Source organism: Clupea harengus, chromosome 4 (assembly GCF_900700415.2).
Source record: "Clupea harengus chromosome 4, Ch_v2.0.2, whole genome shotgun sequence".
Classification (NCBI taxonomy): Eukaryota; Metazoa; Chordata; class Actinopteri; order Clupeiformes; family Clupeidae; genus Clupea; species Clupea harengus.
The window spans coordinates 17,236,864-17,256,501 of record NC_045155.1 but is presented as its reverse complement, the minus strand read 5'-3'; the positions used below and the strand labels follow the sequence as shown (position 1 = coordinate 17,256,501).

The 19,638-nt window shown below is 42.8% G+C and overlaps 1 protein-coding gene across 1 annotated transcript; it reads left to right on the top strand.

Moving 5' to 3' along the window:
* Nucleotides 1–410: 410 nt before the first annotated feature.
* On the top strand, nt 411–16,161 carry samd10a (sterile alpha motif domain containing 10a). The gene is made up of 5 exons (XM_031566462.1): nt 411–724; nt 5,795–5,976; nt 11,674–11,842; nt 14,869–15,009; nt 16,081–16,161. Exons 1-5 carry the CDS (start codon nt 712–714, stop codon nt 16,101–16,103), a joined length of 528 nt encoding a protein of 175 aa, XP_031422322.1. The 5' UTR covers nt 411–711; the 3' UTR covers nt 16,104–16,161.
* The last annotated feature ends 3,477 nt before the right edge of the window (nt 16,162–19,638 follow it).

Sequence of the window (19,638 nt, the reverse complement as noted above, 5' to 3'; positions counted from 1 at the left end):
AGTTCAATTGTTTATCTTTTTCAAGAATATCTAGAGGAATTCAAGGCTTCTGACCTATTTAATTAAATGGAGAAGTAGTAATGTTCAAATACTCTTACAGGTTTATAGAAATATCTTGACAGTTCATCTTGGTATTTGCAAGATTATATGATTTTATACTATATTCTTTGGTAATACTTCCCCTTACCTGAATCAGATTGTAGGAAAGCAAATTGCTTCATAGTACTGCAGTGAAATTTCTCTGTCATAATACTGGCATTTCGTTCAGCTTGTAAGGCTGCCGGGAATGGTTGATTATAAATGCAATTCAAGGAATGTTCGTAAAGACAATTTCGCCAGCAGGTGGCCTCCTACTATGCTCTTGTTTTCGCCCTGTTTTTATCAGATAAATACGTGTGAAACCTTAAAGCATATTTATTGGGCGACCAGTTTAAGTCGAAGTACAGTCGTCCGGACCCCGTACGACACTGACAGCCTGGCCGATGTATGTGACACCTGTCCTCCTGTGTGAGGGGAGTGGTCTTTTCGGAGAGCGCTCGGAGAGGGTGAAGCTGTTTTATACACACGGACGTGCTCCAGCTCTCAAGACTGCAAAGAGTGCGCGGTCGGCGGACTGAGGAGATACAGACTCGAGGCTAATTTCAACTCCGTCAAAATGGAATACATTCAGTAAACCATCTCTTAAAGGAGTTGCTGGGACACATTCGTGCCATGGCGGTGGACGGTAAATTCCGACATTAACTTTCAATTTTTTTTGTTTGTTTCAAGTTAGGAGGCTTGTAATCACTTCAAACAGCAAATCAACATTAATGATCACTCACTTGTCATATTCTAAACGTTGAACAGTTATGAGGTGACAACATTCTGTAGCCTACTTTGTGGAATTAATAATCTGTGATCGTTTACTATAGGCTACCTATATCACAACAAAAACTGCCGAGTTTCCTCATCCATATTGTAATAATTAGGTTACACAGCATAAAGTGTCTTTACATTCAGATGGTCAATAACCATATTGAGAGAAGCTTAACTTTTAGAGTGAAAGGACAAAAACATTTAGCGAGTACACCAGGGAGCTGAATTGAAAGTGCAGGGATTTAACATAAGCAGTCTTAACATTTCATGAGTACTCTTATCCTTAATCGTATCCTATTGATAGACATTTAGCCAATTCGTTTTGGAAACATCTTGAGAAGCAGGTTTGGAGCGTAGTTTGACTTCAGAGTCACGTTACACCATTATTACCATGCCTATGATGTCATTACATACTGTACATTACATACATTCTGTTCGTGATTTTCTTTATCCTTAATCCTTTATCCTGCTTTTAATTGTTCTTATAAAGCCTGTAAGAAAAATCAGGATTCACAAATTTGACTAGTGTTCTGTGTGACGTATGCGCGCCACATTTAGGTCGTGTTTGTGGTGAATGTTTTTTCCCATGCTGTATCGTAACCAGGTCTGAACTTGTCTGAACACCATAGGTGCCAAACCCATGAATTACCTCACTCAGTTCTCTCCTCATAGACTGTTCAACACGGATAGTTGAGTGCCCTGATGTGGATGGATAGATCTACAGTAGACTTTATGAATAATACATTTTGCCCACTCAGCAGAAGTGCAAATTTCACTAACCTCTTCAGATAATGAAAAGGAAAAGCTTTATGATAACTCTCTCCTAAATAACAGCCTTAGTCGTATTTCTGAGATGGCTAGTGAGATGGACAGATGGATAAGCTGGTGGATGGTTGGATAGAGTGGTGGATGGTTGCTTGGATATGTGGATAGATGAATGAATACATTTCCTATTGAAATTTCAGCAAAAGGGAGGCCTGTGCACAATTACATAAAAAGTAAGACATGCATAAAGATTGATAGAATAACAATGAGCATGGATGACCAAGAGTTGAAAGTGCAGATCACAGGGGGGAAAAAAACTACTTTTGGGGCTATACCAAAACTAACAGCTTGTTGTCCGTCATAATGCTTATCAGCTCATAAAGGCTGGTTGTTGTGGCCATCACAATGGCCCTTTATGAGGACTGTGACCTATTCGACAGGTCTTCCATGGCGTGCTGTGCACCCTTTTACTTGTTTCTGTGGTGACATTTTGGTGCAGTCTAACTGGGTTGAGGATGTGGGAGAGTGGCATAGTTTAATAGTAGTCCATCATCTACATTATGCTGTCCAACCCTCACAGTAACCCCGATAGTGTACATATAAATGTAGTTAATTGATGTTAAGTCATCTCCAAGTGTGGTCCTAAGGCAATAGTCTTTCACTAATGACACTCGTGGTCTATTAATCAATGTCTACCAACAGTCAGACCTAGGTAAATGAATATTAATTAGATGTATGCACGCGCACATGCGCCCATGAATTGAAAAATACACACAAACTTCAAAAGGGAATTCATCGCCTTCTAACATACAATTACATTCACCATATGATCATAGGACCATAACCACACATACATGCATGCAACACATTGGGAAATTCCCCTCATAAAAGTCATTACAACCCCCATCACAAAACTCCCCTCCATTCTGTTTTACGCTCTCACTCCCTTTTCCTCTCTGTTTTCTTGAACGCAGTAAAAAACACGCACACATATACACACAAACACACACACACACACACACACGCAAATACACACAAATACACACAAATACACACAAACACACGTGCGTCTAAGTTCTGAAGGACACAGGGTTTAAATCAAAGGCACTGTCTTAGACCCAGCCTGAGACCAGCAGCACTTACACATGGACAGTTTCACACACACACACATACACACACACACACACATACACACACACACCCTGTTATACACATTGACACACTCAAACACAAACTCACACACAGACATACACACACACCCTGTTATACACATTGACACACTCAAACTCACACACACAAGTCAGATGGAGGAATGGACTCTCTTTGTACACCCTCTGTGAGTTTGGGAGTTGAAGACATAACTCACACACGCACACACAGACACACACACACACACACACGCACACACAGACACACACACACACACACACACAAGACCGTGAATAAAAAGACATCCCTTTTATCTTTTCCCCTAGGCCCTCACCACCCACATCACCCCCATCACATTTGACTGGTTGTCCCCATTTGTGCTAAAAACCTATGGTGTCAATTAGAGGGGAGAGAGATTTTAATGAGCGCACACACAGACACACACACTCCCACAAGCACACACGGCCCGTGCTGCCTAGAAGCACACTACAAATGAAGCAGAGAAGCAGCCCAACCTGGCTGCCTAGTAAATCATTAAAAGCCTCAGCACTAGACGGAAGTACTGAGGATAGGCATGTTTATCTCTGGGCGCGATGATGATGAGAAACATGCCACCTGCTACACACTGGGACTGCCAGATCACCAGAGATCGCCCAGAATGCAAAGAGAGAGAACAACATCTGTTGGCTGTCATAGATGGGAATGTAAATGACCGTTATGTATCCGCGGTGTCACGTTGGGTTACGGGGAGTACAGTGTAGCCCTTTAGAAGAAAAGTTTCTTTGGTGGATTGGTTTAAGATGAAGAGAGACGGGTGGCGGGAGACATTTAGCTTGGTGAGGTTGCACCAATCCTATTGCTGCTCTTTAATAGGTTGGGTCTCTGGCAGCAGCCCACCTGTCCTACTCTAAAGTCATCATATTTGTCCTCTATCAGTGGAACCCGTTTGTCTCTAAGGTATCAGGAGCACGTCCCTTTACTCGCTTCATGTGTGTCACCCTTGGTAATATTTCAAAATAAAAAGATGGTTATGGTTATGGGTACACAAACCAATGAACGAGTGCCATGGCATAGCCTATGTCGTCTCTTTCCAACACCATTAGTATGAAATAGGCAACATCTCCTATTAGCAATTATATATATATATATATATAATTTCGATTTGCAAGCTGCTTGAACCCAAGCTGTTATGAGCTCTGTGAATCAAATTCATAATCAATGGGCTCCAGTATGCCCACTAACAATTTAATGAATGCACTGTAGGATTCGATCATTGCTACTACACTCTAAATGACGCCTCTGGATACTGCTGTAATCCTCAAACATTACCAGTGTAAGGATAATTAGTATTGCTGATACTGAATATGATCTCCAAATATCTGACATTGTGAGAAAAAAGACCAAGCAAATATAGTAGTAGAAGCGACAGCAGTAGTAGCAGTAATGGTGGTGATGATGGCGGCCGTAGCAGTAATGGTGGTGATGATGGTGGCCGTAGCAGTAATGGTGGTGATGATGGTGGCCATAGCAATAGTAGCAGTAGTGGTGGTGATGATGGTGGCCGTAGCAGTAATGGTGGTGATGATGGTGGCCGTAGCAGTAGTGGTGGTGATGATGGTGGCCATAGCAGTAATTGTGGTGATGATGATGGGCGTAGCAGTAATGGTGGTGATGATGGTGGCCGTAGCAGTAATTGTGGTGATGATGATGGGCGTAGCAGTAATGGTGGTGATGATGGTGGCCATAGCAATAGTAGCAGTAGTGGTGGTGATGATGGTGGCCGTAGCAGTAATGGTGGTGATGATGGTGGCCGTAGCAGGAATGGAAGCAGTGGTAGTAAGAGTATTGTAAGTGGGGGGATTTTGTACCAGCCATTACTGAAGATCAGATGGTTCTGATTACAACTTTTCGTGTTTCTCAGGAAAAAGATGAAAGAACCCTGAGGTCTAGATCCCCCCCCTTTGGAAACAAAGGTGGAGATGTGTACAAAAGAAAAAAACACACAGCAGTGAAAGAGAAAGCATCCCTCCCAACAAACAGATTGCCCTTGTGTCAGTGCTTTGTTGCTTAATTTGATTCTGCCAAATGGTGCTGTTTTATTAAATCATCTTTTCCTTTCCTTTATGAGAAGTGCAATAAGAGTGTGCAGTTAAAAGATGACACGTTAAGTTGTGATCACTGCTGTGGCAGGTACATTTAATTATACTGTAACCATCCCAGGCATGAAGCCGAATGTCAGATCTGTGATGCCTCTTATTATCATACGAATGCTCTGTGGGCACATTCATTCAGAACAAACTAAGCAGGACCTCAGTAATTATGTGCTCTCTCCAAGGATACGTGGATGATTGACTCTTGTAAACATAAAAACAGAGACGAGGTGATTTGCATATTCCCAGTTTAAACAGCTCTCCGTGCCTTCATGAATTATTTACCAAACACTGCAGTGCAATACGTGTGTGTAAATGCCAGAGACACAGATTAAACATTCAACTTTATTAAACACACTCACATAAAAACAACTAAAGTATGCAGTAAACATTTTAATAAACCACCACCACCACCCCCCGCACAGCCCCCGTCCCGTCGTAAAACTTTTCATCAACAGCAAAGATAAGTAACACCTCATCCCTATAACAGCCAGGTGTGTGACAGGAGCCTGGTTTCATATGTGGGCCTGCCATTAGGCCAAGGGCAAAGGCCAGTGATGAGAACAAGACAGGAAGAGATTAAGAGAGGAATTACGGACATTATTGATTAAGTCTAAGAGCCATGACAAGGCTGGAGGGTGGAAATGTGTCAGAAACCTCTTAGGCATCAGGGATAAGTGGATATGTAACATGTCAGATTCTGACACTGATCAATTTAAAAAATGCCTTGTTAGCTTTGAATTAACAGCTAAGGTTATGTCTAGAACAAACATAGAGGACTTTTAAAGGACGTCATTGTTGCTAATGTCTTTTCAATTTCTTTCTTTCTTTCTTTCTTTCATTCCATCTTTTCTTGCTTTCTTCTCTGTCTCTAGCTGCCTCTAGTTTTAGTTTTTGTCGCCCGGCTGTGGAGTACAAGGCCCTTCCTGAGGACTTCAAGTACCACATCTCTCGCTGCACGGGAGGGAATCTGACCTGGCATGAGGGTCGTGGCCAGAAGACGGCGGGGGGCCGGGCCGTCAAACTCCTGCAGCAGCCAGGCACTGAAGGACTGCAGGTAGAGCTGGGGCCTCACTCACAGTAAAGAAAACTTTATTTTCTTGCCGGGTCACATAAGATTAAGAGTCCTTAGCCCGTTTGAAATGTGCTTTCAGTACACCATACAAAGCATTAGAATGCTGTCAAGGTCAGTACTGTCAGTACTGAGTGTGACTGCTTCCAGTAACCAAGGCAATCTCTTACATTACTGAAATTTCGTGTTATTATGAAAACATTGATTTTCTATGTCATAATCTAGCTCTACAATGATTGTCTTTCATAGATACCAGGTCTAATAGGCCTGTCTATGCAGTATACTGTAAATTCCATTGCATCATGAAGGCATTTTTTGTCTTGATGTGAAATAAGTCTTTATGGTGGTTCTGTGCCGAAGCGGCACAATTGAGCTTTGTTGTTTCCCTCATGAAAGACGAGGTTCATGTGAGGATGAAAAAGTGACCCCAATACTGCGAGGCGGCTCTGTGAATCTACCATGACACCCGGCGCTTTTAAGTAGCCCATCTACAGGGAACAGACAACAAGCAGGCCTTTTCATGCCATGGCTTCCTTTAATTAAGCATTCTCTCTGTGTCCTCATTTCATATATTTGGAGGAGAAACCGATTTCGTGAGAGGCATACGGTATGCATTATTACTTCACATCGGGATCTATTGGAGTCTTCATTTTTGCATTATCAAGCCAGCCCCATGTTTGCGTGCTTCTCCTTAGTCTCTGAGATGCATTTACACAAAGACTCCTCCGCAAAAGAGGGGGATGGAGGAGAGGAGAAAGAGGAAGAAAAAAGGCTAAATGGACTCTTCCTCCCTGCCTCTGTCCATCTATCCTGCCATCCAAATGAGCCCTTTGTTTGGGGAGAATAGGAGAGATGCTGTTCACCCAGGAGGCACTGTTAGCGGGCACTCAGTCAAACGCGGCTTTAAATAGATTGGAACTCCTTTACTTGGAAACAGCTTTGCTGGTCAGTGCATGGAGCAGGACTAGGGCAAGTGTCTGCTTTTGAGCCCCCTATTTTTCTTTCCCCCTCCTCCCCCCATCCAATTCTGCATTAACCGACCAAAATCACTCTCTTTGTCACTTGAGTCATGCTCAATTTAAAGCAGTATTATGGAGTTTTGGTCATAACAAGCAAGCTTACTACCTAAAAAGCATTCAAAAAACTTGAAAAAACACCACCAACAGCCCAGTTGGCACTGCTAAAATCTTGCTAACATGCTTATTGGCGTATTGCGGCAATATTGTTGTTGATGTTGTGCTGAATGACAGGTGTGTTTATCTGTCCTTCACATATGCCACAACATTTGAAGATGATACCAAACATAGCTGCTTATAAAGACATACCCCAAAAATGTTGCTTGATATTGCTTTAATTCCTCTCACACTCTTTTCTATATATTGTCCTGTAATTTCTGGTCATGTTAATTAGAAACAAATTCATGGTTGCTAATCTGATTCAGTTAATGTTATCTTAATTAGGATGTTGACTTCTTTCAGAAACTGTTATTAGAGAGGAATATAGCGTGGCATGTCAAGGAGTCAGGCCTCTTTTGTTACGCTCTAAATTAACTTCTCTAATCTCGTCAGTGGAATAGCTCTTCACATGGTGTCTATAATGAACCCAGTCCTCTGTAATTACACAGATTGCAGGGGTTAACGTTGTGTCCACTCGATAAAGCATAATGGAAATGATGAAGGAAATGACTTTTATTACTTCGCTGTTGTATTTTTTCTTTTATTATAAAAATCGTATTTGTAACTATGCTTTAATGCATACTTATCATGTCTGAGAAGGAATCCGTCAAATGTTTTCTTTGTAGGTCACTTTGATTTTACAGGTTTAATTGAGGCCCATGCACCACGCTTGATTTGAACCCTTTGAACTTCAAAGTGGGGGTATTTTTCTTACAGGTCTAATTGGCAAAGGAACAGCATGTCAGCAAAGTGTTTTAAAAAAATGGCTGTTCCTAAATTGAATCCGCTCAACCTAGTAGGAGTCGAGAAACCCAAAGTGTTTAGTTGATTCCAGATTTTTTTTTGCGGTGAACTAATTGGAACAGGAACACAGAGTTATAGTGGAACCTTTTTGAACTTTGAGTGGTTCTCTCCACTCCGCAGGAGATGATCTGAGCAGGACAGGGAAATTTCTCTCCGCTTTGATATTTTTAAAAGTGAATATGTGATCAAACACTAGTTTTGATTAGACCACCATGGTCATTCCTTTCTCACGCAGATACTAAATGGGATGTTGGTCAGGGATAGAGTCCAACCTCAGCGCTATTTGTCCTTTGTGTGTAGGGATCTTACATTCTCTCTACTTCCTCCCTCAAGAACTTTTGCTTTTTGATATACATCAAAGTAGAGTGAAATTCAAGGAGAAACTGTTGTGAGCAGAGGTTAATGTGTGTGCATGAAGGACAGAGGGAGACTAATTACTGGTTAAATGTAATTATTTTCTATTAGCATGCAACTATCTGCACTACTGGTTCCCATGTACCACAGAAGCACCAGCTTCATTCTTTGTACCAGTCTCTCCATTGACAGTAGTGTAGTGTAAGGCTTCTGCTGATGGTGATTCCGCGAACCGTTTGAAAGTATATTCTGATGGATATGGATCCTCAATCAGCGCATGAATAATGAACTACTGCTCAGCTAAGCTCTTTCACTCTCTCTGCATCAACACTGATTCTCTCCCTCTGCCTGCTCTTGTGAATGGGTTGAAAAAAGTAGAAGATGATTGCTGATCTCTGAGATTTCTGATATAACCTCCACACACCTATCTAAATAAGCCTAGCATACAAAAAAGACAACGCCAACAGTGGCACATGACTGATCAGAGTGAGAGGGAGGGAGAACCAGGAATCCCATCCTTAGGTGTGGGCAGCAGAGGAAGCCCAGAGGCGCAGCAGAGCCAGAGGCTTGGCAGGGAATGTGTGGAGAGGGCGGGTGGGGGAGTTTGTAGGGCGGAGAGGGATGGGGTGGCACACACCGGTGACATTGCAGAGGCTGAGTGACCGACATGCACCATAATCTGGCGCTCCCCACAGAGCCCATGGCTGTGTTTGATGAATGACTGGGGGTGTTTGTGCTTGCGTGCGTGTTTGTGTAAGTGCTTGAGATGTATGTGTATGGGTGTGTTTCAGTTTGTGTGTGTGTGTGTGTTTATGTGCGCATGTGATCGTTGTGTTTTGTGTATGTGTATGTGTGTTATTCTCTCTCTCTCTCTCTCTCTCTCTCTCTCTCTCTCTCTCTCTCTCTCTCTCTCTGTGTCTGTGTCTGTTTGTTTAGTGCAGATGTACATTGCAGGATGAGGAAAGAAAGGTTGTGGTGTGCAGACCAGTTCCCCACGGAGAAGGCTCTGTCAGTGTGTGTTTACAGTGCACTTATGCATGTGGGTCAGTGTCTCATAGTGAAGAACTAAGGGCCTACAGGGGCCATCCAAGGTCAAAAACCAGAGGGGAGTTAGAAAAGGGAAAGGGTGAGAGAGCGGAAAGTACAGAGAGTGAGAGCGAGATGGACTTCAGGGGATTGTAGAGGCACAGAAGACTTGAGAGGAAAGTAGAGGTGGAGAGAGAGAGAGAGAGAAAACTAATGAGCCAGCAGATGGTAGGGAATAGGTGGGGAGAGGGGTCACTGATAGGAGAACACAACCACCAGGCTTGAGAGGAGAGGCAGGTAAGATAAGGGAAGATGAGACACCAGAGAGAAATAGGGGAGAGATGGTTTTGCAGAACCAGAGGTGGCACAGGAGTGAGGCACCCCAGTGGAGGGAGCGTTTGATCAAACCCCTGTGATACTCTGCAAAGGGTCCTGTAGGCTAAAAGCAGATTTAGCATTACACTAAACATAAGATGTCTCCAAATGCAGACAAATCGATTACGTAGATCTGTAATGATATATTCTCATTTTATTGACCCAGTCAAGCACCATATGTGCTTATTTTTATTGAGATTATGGACAAATGATTATTAACGATATATAGAACAGTACATGATAACATTATTAGATCTCAAGATCTCTGTACTCACATCATAACAGAATGATACTGTGCAGTAATGTGAGAACTGATTGGTTGTTCCAGTAGTCAAATGTACCTTGGTTGGTATTATAATGAGTCTCACTGTTGTGAGAGCACCGAATGCTAATCTACAGATGTGAGTTCAGGGATTGGATGGTATCTAGTAGGGCTGAACGATTAATTGCATTTGCGATTTAATCGCGATATGATAGAACGCGATTTTCTAACCGCAACGTTCGCGATTAAAAAACGTGGTCACAAAAAAAAAAAAAAAAAATAATTTTTTTTTTTTTTTTTAAGATGGTACATTTTGCACACAGTGTTTAAAAAGTGCATGCCTAGTGTTTATACTTAAAATCACTTTTTTTAAATTACTTAAATGCACAGTGGCAAAGCCACCAATTTGTTGTTCTTGTTTCTGTAATGAGCAGTTAAATAAAAATGTAAAATGTGGGAAAGAATATTTTACACTAAATGTATCTAATATTGTGTTGGTCATATTTAAATCATTCATTACGTTTTGTTGGGGGAAAAAAGAGGATAAAAAAAAAATCGCATATCGAATCGCAATCGCAATATTTTGGTAAAAAATCGCAATTAGATTATTTTCCCAAATCGTTCAGCCCTAGTATCTAGTGCAGAGTGGGATGTTGATTTGATGCTAGGATGGCCCCTGATTGAAGGAATGATAACAAGCAATGATGCTTGACATCTGAAGGGGTCATCCTTCACTGAGGCAAATGACCCCGTTTTGACAAAGCGAGGATGGCAAGGAATATCAACCATTTTAAACAGGGAGCTGCGTTTAACGACGACAGTTTGGTTGATTATGGACGAGTCCCTTTGCCAACCAATCAGAGGGCCGCTTGAGAATAAATGATCCATCTTAATTACAGGCTGTGCATAAAGCGGAACATGGTTATTAAAACACTTTATTTCCCAAACGGCCGAGAGACAGCATGAAAGTCATCAGACTGGGCAATGCGTATTTAGTCAGAAGAAGAGAGCTTGTTGTGTGTGTGTGTGTGTGTGTGTGTGTGTGTGTGTGTGTGTGTGTGTGTGTGTGTGTGCACGTGCACGTATTTGTGACTGTGGAGTGTATGGGTGTGTGTGTGTTTGTGCATGTGTGTGTGTGTGCGTGAGAGAGAGAGAGAGACCCAGAGAGAGGGAGGGAGAGAGTGTTTGTGTCCTTGCAGTGCCAGGGAGTGAGTGAGTGTACTTTTTATTTATGACTTGGGAGAGCACGCCATATGTATACCCCTCCTCTGCAGACTGTGCTACTCAGCTCATGTTGTCTGTTGTGGTTGTGTGTTAATAAGATCAATTTAATGAAGGTTCAGTGTGTAATAAATCTCTTGTCAATGTTTTCAGTCTAGGCTTTTAAAAATCATTGTTTCTTCATCTGTCTGGTTTTCTCTGCCTCTCTGTGTGAATGCCACTGGTATAGTTTTGCCTACCGTCATCTTTCATTATCTGACAACCAGGTCCTCTGTGTCTTTAAAAATGATTTTCCCTCTTCCCCTGTCTTCATTGAGAATAAACTTGAGAACGTCAAACTGGTTTTATTAATAGAGTTTCATCTCATGCATCCTCTCTCTCTCTCTCTCTCTCTCTCCTTCTCTCCCTCTCTCTCTTTCTCTCCCTCTCTCTCTCCCTCTCTCTCTCTCTCTCTCTCTTGCTCAGCTTCGCACAGGGGATAACTACTCTGTATATCACACCAGTCCCACCATCCCCAGCCTGTCTCGGCCAGTGGTGCTGTGGACCCAACAGGACGTGTGTCGGTGGTTAAAGAAACACTGTCCCCACAACTACCTGACCTATGTAGAGGCCTTCTCCCATCACGCCATAACAGGTAATTCACACTGGACCTCTCAAAATATGTGGAGCTCGCAACTTCTCAAAAGACGTTTTAATGATGTTATATGTCAAACTAATGTCTTTTTCAAGCAATTTTAAATTCAGTTTTACTCACTTTAATACCAGGACATATTGACCTTCAACACTTTTACCTTTTAAAATGCCAAAGTTAGTTTGTGTACTTTTGCTGTTCCCTTCCTATCCATGACTAGTACAAAATAGAAATGTTCCACCAGTCATTCATCAGAATATTGCAGGCTTGGCAGTTTCCAATGTATATGTTTATTGGATGGTAACATGAAAAGGTTGACAATCATACTAGTTCTTACAACTAGACATCCACATAATGAAACACAAAAAGATTAAAATCTATATTGTGTGCATATACACTGTAATTCAGTCAGCATCCACAAACAACACGTGTTTTCAGTTTCTTGAGCATATGGTTATGAGCATCGCAAAAGTCAAAGCCACAGACCTACCACATACAGCTGGGCTTCCCCTGAGCTGGGTTCTGATAAGGGTTTCCACCTGTGCAGGGGCACATTTCCCCGAAGGCGTCGCTGAACAACTACTGTAGTTAAATGATGGAGAGATTGTTTAGAACACTCTCTCTCTCCACAGTTACCGCGGTGGTTGGTTAACAACGCTTTCGGGAAACGCAGTTCAGGGAGGTTTTCCCCACCACCGTCACCATTGGCGTAGACTCGGTTTCCTTTAGGATGTGAAGTCCTTTAAGCATTTGTGTTGAGGTTCCAGATATAAAAGCGGTGAATGAAAAGCTAAACTGGACTGGTTTAGAAATTCAGTCAGCACAAGGATGGGAGAGCTCCAGCAACTTCACTAGCACACGGTCACGAAAGCTCCACACCAGTGAAAACCTCAGACATGAGTCACAGGATATAAAACAGGATCCAGAATTGGCACAACTTTAGAAAAACAACACGTATCGTAACAGTTGGTTTAGGGAAAGGATAATGGTTTAATAATAACGGCAAAAAGGAGGGTGTCGCAGAAACCACAAAAACTCCAGTGTGGAGAGGTGTTTGGTGTGGATTCAAATAGGAAAAAGTCCTCCCCACCATTATGTGTCTGCCATCTGGATTCGTTAATGAGCTCAGCTCCAGGAGGCATAGCTAATGAGTGAGATCAGCTGGCTCACAGAGTGGAGGTGGACAGAGAGCGTGGCACTACTTTCACTCTCAACCCAAACTTTCACATTTCCTTTTTTGGAAAAGCACCTCTCAAAGAATGGGACAGGCTGAGAAGGGTGACAGAACCTCATTAGAGCAGTATCTGCAGCCACTAAAATAATTGTCATTGGTGAGCTACAACCTAATGTAGCAATGTTAAAACAATAGTGTTTCATTGTGGCTGCAGAAACATCATTTTTATGTTTATCTTCTATATCAACCATGCATTGATGTGATATATGTGATATCTCACACTCATTAAGTCAGATCAATTATGCCTGTCCCCAATGCTTCGTCTGGAATTATGAATGCAGCAACCTCAGATTTAATGCAGAACAGGGGCCGCGACCTGCCTTTGAGGTCAATCAGATGAGCTCATGCTGTCCTTCAGTGACTGATGCGTTAAGGTTAGAGTGCGTCTCCCTGCTGAACGAACCTGGACCTTCCAGTTCTTTTGGGTGTCTTGCTGAATCCCAAATTAGTCTGCGAAAGCCATAGGGATGTGTGCGTGCGTGCGTGCATGCGTGCGTGCGTGCGTGCGTGCTGCGTGTATGCGTGTGCATTTCTTTGCGTGTCTGTGTCTGTGTCTTTGAAATGTGTGTTTATTTATGTGTGCATGCACTAGTTTATGCTAAGAGAGTGTGAATGTGAGGGGGAAGAGAGGGGGGAGATATCTGTGGATGCATCTGTTGATCCCTTTGAGGTGGTTTCTACAGCTTGGCAGCAGATAAGTAGGGTTTGAAAGAACATGTTCCAGAAATCTTGCTGGGATCATAAAACCCTTTCGACAGTCACGCGTGTGTGAGTTCTGAAAGACCAGATGAAAGCCATGATTAGGAACTACACACACCATCTAACTGAGGGATAGGTGGGATTTCTGCTTGATGGCTATTATCTATTCATTGTTTCACAGATCAGTGGTTATGAAGACGAGAGAGTAAATGAAAGCTGTTAAGTTCATTCATATGAATCACACTCTCTGCTCCCTTAGTCTTTTCTACTTTGCTTCATATCTGCATTGATGTATATCAGTTTCTCAAGTAGTCATTTTACAATTTTTGTTTTTCTATGTTTATTCACATTGCTTGCATGACAGTGGGGGATCAGGGCATCATATAAGAATGTTTGTTTGTGTGAAGGGGTGCATATGTGCATTTGTTTGTGTGTTCATGCAAATGTATATTTGTGTGTATGTCTATTTGTTTATATTTGAGTGTGTACATGCCTTAAGACCTCTCCCATATAAGACCTTGAAGACCTCTCCTGTCCATGGGGAATCGGCTGGCATTCCACTCAACCCCATCCCTCTAATTGGACACAAAGCATCAAGGGCAGAGGCATGCTGGGGCCTGCTTAGGGGAGAGGGGACTTTTTGGAGACTTACCACTGGGGTGCTGAAAGGCACACAGAAGTGTATCTGAGACAGAGAGAGGGAGAGAGAGAGAGCGAGAGAGAGAGAGAGAGAGAGAGAGTGAGAGAGTGAGAAAGAGGGAGAGAAGGGATGGAGGGAAACTCGAAGGGCAGTCCAGCCTCAGGCGTAGTTGTTCTCAGACGGCATGTGGCTACGCACACATACAAGATTTATTTAGGGACTTGGATCAATTCCTCAAGTGTTTTTGCCCTGCAGGGGGCTCTGACAACACTCCAAGAATGTAGTTAATGTAGCTCACCATCACTTTTCATTAGTTAACAACCACATCTTGTGTGTCTTTCAAAAGGCCTCTTCCTGTCTTCATTTTCAGAGTTTTATTTATAGAGAGGAAGTAACTCCATCTCTCTCTCTCTCTCTCTCTCTCTCTCTCTCTCTCTCTCTGTCTGTCTCACCCAGGCCGTGCTCTCTTGAGGCTGAATGGGGAGAAGCTGGAGAGGATGGGCTTGGTGCAGGAGACACTCAGACAGGAGCTGCTCCAGCAGGTGCTGCAACTTCAGGTGCAGGAGGAGGGACGCAACCTGCAGCTGCTCAGCAGAGGTCGGAGTGTGTATTTATATCATGTGTGTTGTAAATGTGTGTATGTGTGTCTAAGGTTGTTGTTAGGTGTAAATTCCCTCAAGTTCCCTCAGGATTGCGGAGTTGCATATAAGTATATTTATTCAACAACAACAAGCTTGTCAGACTCACCCAAGTCCTGGCAGGCCAGAGAGAGGCACGGGCCCACTCTCAGAGAGAGAGCCCGGGCTCACTCCCAGACTGCAGCAGACGAGAGAGAATTAAACACAATTACAAAAGGTTTACTGTATATAGAAAAAAGTTAGTGTTCTCAAAACACTTTGTCAGCAGGGATAACCACTTGGTGGGTCTCTCACGTCAGAGGTCATCTTACTATGCGTTTTGCAACGTAATGCATCAGCAAGGCAGAAAAGAAGGACAACTAGTTCCTCTTATCAGCCCTTGCCTACACACACACACACACAGAAGGTACACTTTTAAGCACATACACAGTTAGAAACGTCAGCACTTAAGAACAGAGACAGAAACATCATGTTTCAGCTCACAAAGGCATATGATTAATATACATACATACTTGATTAAAGTCAGAGTTTCACATGTCCTTATCAGTTGTGTCCATGTCTGTGTATATTATGGGCTTACAGTACTACACAGCCACTATCTGGACTGCATGCTTCATAAAATGTGTGTGGGTTCCTGCATAGCAAGTCTGTCCAGTTGTGTGTGGTTGAGGAATCTGTTGGTTGGCTGTTACATGTATGAGAGTGTGTGTGTATATGGAGATGTACAGTGTGTATAGTGATGTGGTTTTGTGACATGTATATGAGCTGTCAAGTACTGAGTGCATGCAGGTATTTGCGTATTTGTTTTGTGAGCGTGATTCTGATCTACCCTGTAGAGGTCAGCTCAAGCGAACTTGGATCATGCCTCCTCTATTATAGGTGTTCATTTAATTATTCTCTTTCTGTGTATGTGTGTGTCTCTCTCTTTCTCTGCTGTCTCCCCCTTTTCTATCTCACCTTCACTTTTCTGTTCTCTCTCTCTTTCTTCCCTTCCCTCCACTCCTCTTCCACTTCACTCTCTGTCACACAGGTTCATTCGGAAACCTGTCATAATCCATTCATCCGTGGGACCACTTGCCCAGGCATGGCAGAGAGTGCGCGCGCGAGAGAGAGAGTATTGGGCATTGGACTGTGCTGGGGGAAGGGGGATAGGGGGTGTGTGAGTGTGTATGTGTGTGTGTGTGTGTCTGTCAGAGCCTCTAGGCCTCAGTCTTCTGAGACAGATAACACCGGGGCTGGACCAAACCACTGGAAACTGATTCCAGAAAGACTGGATGCTGGAAAGACCTCCTGTCGAGGCCCTTGAACCGCAGCCTCCTCTCATGGCATACTCACTGGAGCGGTGTTCTGGGGCCCGCAGCAGTGGAGAGTGAGGCCTGACAACAAGGGAAGGGGAAGGATGTCACACACCGAGAACTCTTCCTCCTCTCCTTATTTGTCTTCTTCGATGGTGGCAGATGGGCCAAGCTGGGACTGATTCCATGTCATTGTCTTTTTTTCATCGCTGGACTTAAGAGACATTCTGTGTGTATGCGTTGTGTGTCGTGTGTGTGTGTGTCCCTAATTGCGCACAGGCACAAGTGTTTGGTAGGAGTGGAATGGACTGTACAGACTGTGCCGCATGCTTCAAAGTCATCCCAGATGACAGAAGGCAGATGCCAACAAAATAGAGAATGCATGACTCCCTCTCCGCCCCAAGGACCAGCTCCCCATCAAGCAGCCCAGTATTCATTGTTACTGGGGCTTCACAATACATTGTCATGCGTACAGCATACTCATATTCGCATAAGGAATACAAATAAGTCACTTTAAAGAGCATTTATTTACCCCATATGTTTATGTTAGTATAGGTAAATAGAAACAGATGAATAGATTGTGCTTTGATATTTATACTATGAATAGAACTTATTATTTTACCATATGGACTGGAATCTCCCGATTATCTGACGTGTCAGATAGATAGGCATATGCTAAATTAAATTGATATGCTAAATTGATTCTGTCATTTGTCAAACGGCTGGAATGATTGATGATAAATGCCCTCCAGTATGTGTTTAGCCATGACTCTAGGTGATGACCTTAGGTAAGACCCTGCCATGAGATCCCCCCCCCCCCCCAAAATGATGTTGACAAAGGTGACTTCAAGATAGGGAGAGACGATAACTGCAACTGCAAATATATTCTGCGAGCCATTTTATTTTGCCAACTCAGTTGATGCAGCAGATCAGTATCTGCAGCAAGGTTTGATCCTAGGGGTCCACCAACAAAATGGGCTGCAACACATTCTACCTTATTTACTATAAATGGAAATGAACAGACTTTTCAAAACAGAGACAAAGGCTGCTGCTTGATATTGTTGATTTTGCTTATTATTATGTAAGCTAACTTTTTCCTATCCATGTAATGTACCCACCGTTATCAACGAAAAAACAATAAAATGTACAAAAACCTGTGTCCTTTTTGTGCCGAGACAAATGGGTATACTGCCCTCATCTGGTCTTCGAAAATAGACTACCGGACCATAGACTAAATACTACAACCAATGACATGATATTCGTGACCATTAATGTGGGCAATTTTCAGTACCCTAATATAGAGTTTAGTCTGATAGGTGTGGAGTTGATTTCTTAATCGAATGCTAAAATAATGTATTGTCAAGTAGGAACAAGACACAAACTAGAAACATAGGAGGAAGGTCTATTCTCCACATGACACAGACAGTAATGGTGCACAAAGATGCTTAACAACACAGGACAAACACACAACATAAGGCACGGACAAGAATGATAACACTAATGCATGTTAACATGAGACACAAAAGAGGAACATGAACTACATTCTAAATGTGAACACCAGCATACAATTAAACATTAACATTCTTGCCACACAGTCCCACTGCATTCTGGAGACTAGCAATCTCTGATTACACACACGGAAGCTTCCTACCCTTGCACACTACATAGCCCCCACTCAGCGGGTTAGTGGTCCCCAACAGCCCACGCTTTCAACACAACACGTGTTGGAGAAGCTGCCGCTGAGAGCACCCCTGAGGGGCTTCGGTGGCTTGTGATAATGGAATGGGGGTAGGAGGCAACGTCTCAGTGCCCGCGCCTCTGTCCGGGCAAGCCCAGGGCCAGTAGGATACAAGCCCTTTCTGGGTGGAGTACCATGGACACCTTTCACCTCCGGAGCAGGAGGAGGACTGAACACTAAATCCATGGCGGTCCGGTGCTCACTTCCACACAGGGCTAATAGGAAGTAATAGGTAGGAAAGTCCAGAGGTTATAGATGTGGACTAGTAGCCTGAAGGTACATGTACAGTATATAAGTCATATATCCATGTCTGTCTGTATGTCTGTCAGTCATATATCCATGTCTGTCTGTATGCAACATCAGTCTCCTGTTTCCAAAAATTCAAACAAATTCATCCATGTCTAAGGTATTATACAGTATTTTTTAATTAAGTGCACATATCCACTGAAACTGTACAATTGCATTCGCTGGTTTCAAGACACCAAGCTCCCACACTAGAAAATAAATGAAACTTAATTTGAATTAACAGGCCAGATGCGCAAATCAACTGTGTCATCATCATCATCATCCTCTGAGATCTCTGACAGGATATTGAGAAGACGTTTCCTTTCTTAACGATGCACCTCGTCATCACATCATACTGGCTTGTCCAGCCAATTTCAAGCAGTGTTTTGAGGCAAGGAGCATCATCCTTTTCTGACACATAGTGGTGGTGGAAGAAGTTCTACAGGAAACTAACGATGTTGAAAAACCTCTTGGCACATGGCTCACCCTGCTTGGCATTCACAGCCACTAAGTGTAATTGGTGGTTATAACAATGAATATATGGAATATATCTAGCAAGCGTTGTTTGAAGCAAGGCTTGCAGACCACCTCATACTCCACTCATCACCAATTCACCATCATAACACTGGCTAACTATGTTGTCAATACTGTAAACAGCATCAGAAAGATGTCTCAATATTTCAGTGGACATGTGATGAACCCAATGAGATGCTCCTCTCGCATGGAATTACATAAGAACCAAATCATTATGGACAATTTACCAACATTACAACAGCTGTCCCTTATCCCATCACTTTAAATACAAAACCCTGCAGTCAGTGTTTGCATACCTTTTCCTGACCTCTCCAAGAACCATTTTTGCCAGTTTGTCTTGTTTTGAATTACCTTAGAGGTGTACGTGGCATTTTTAGGCAAACCCTTAGCAATATAGCGACAGCTAGCTTGTCGTCCCTCTCTAAGGTATATTCAAACATTTAGACATTTAGAACATCCATACATGAGTTAGAGCAGGTTATGTGTTTCAGTGTGTGATTTTTTTATGAGCAGTGGAGCCATTTGTGTGCTTTTACTTGCTTGCCCTGTGTGTGTGTAATCTGAGCTATCAGAGTTCATAGTTGTCATAGCAACACCCCATCCCTTGCTTAGAAGAGGGTGTGGGCAGTTTGGAGGCAGGCTGTAGTCTGCCCACTCAATCAGAAGTTAGAAACGTTACTGGTATTTTCTGTGCTCTTTTCTCATTGGCTGAACAAAACGAAAAACATATTTCTTT

Coding starts and splice junctions, on each gene's coding strand:
- samd10a (XM_031566462.1), top strand. Junction 5,977..11,673: donor CAGGCACTGAAGGACTGCAG/GTAGAGCTGGGG, acceptor TCTCTTGCTCAG/CTTCGCACAGGGGATAACTA. Junction 11,843..14,868: donor CTCCCATCACGCCATAACAG/GTAATTCACACT, acceptor TGTCTCACCCAG/GCCGTGCTCTCTTGAGGCTG.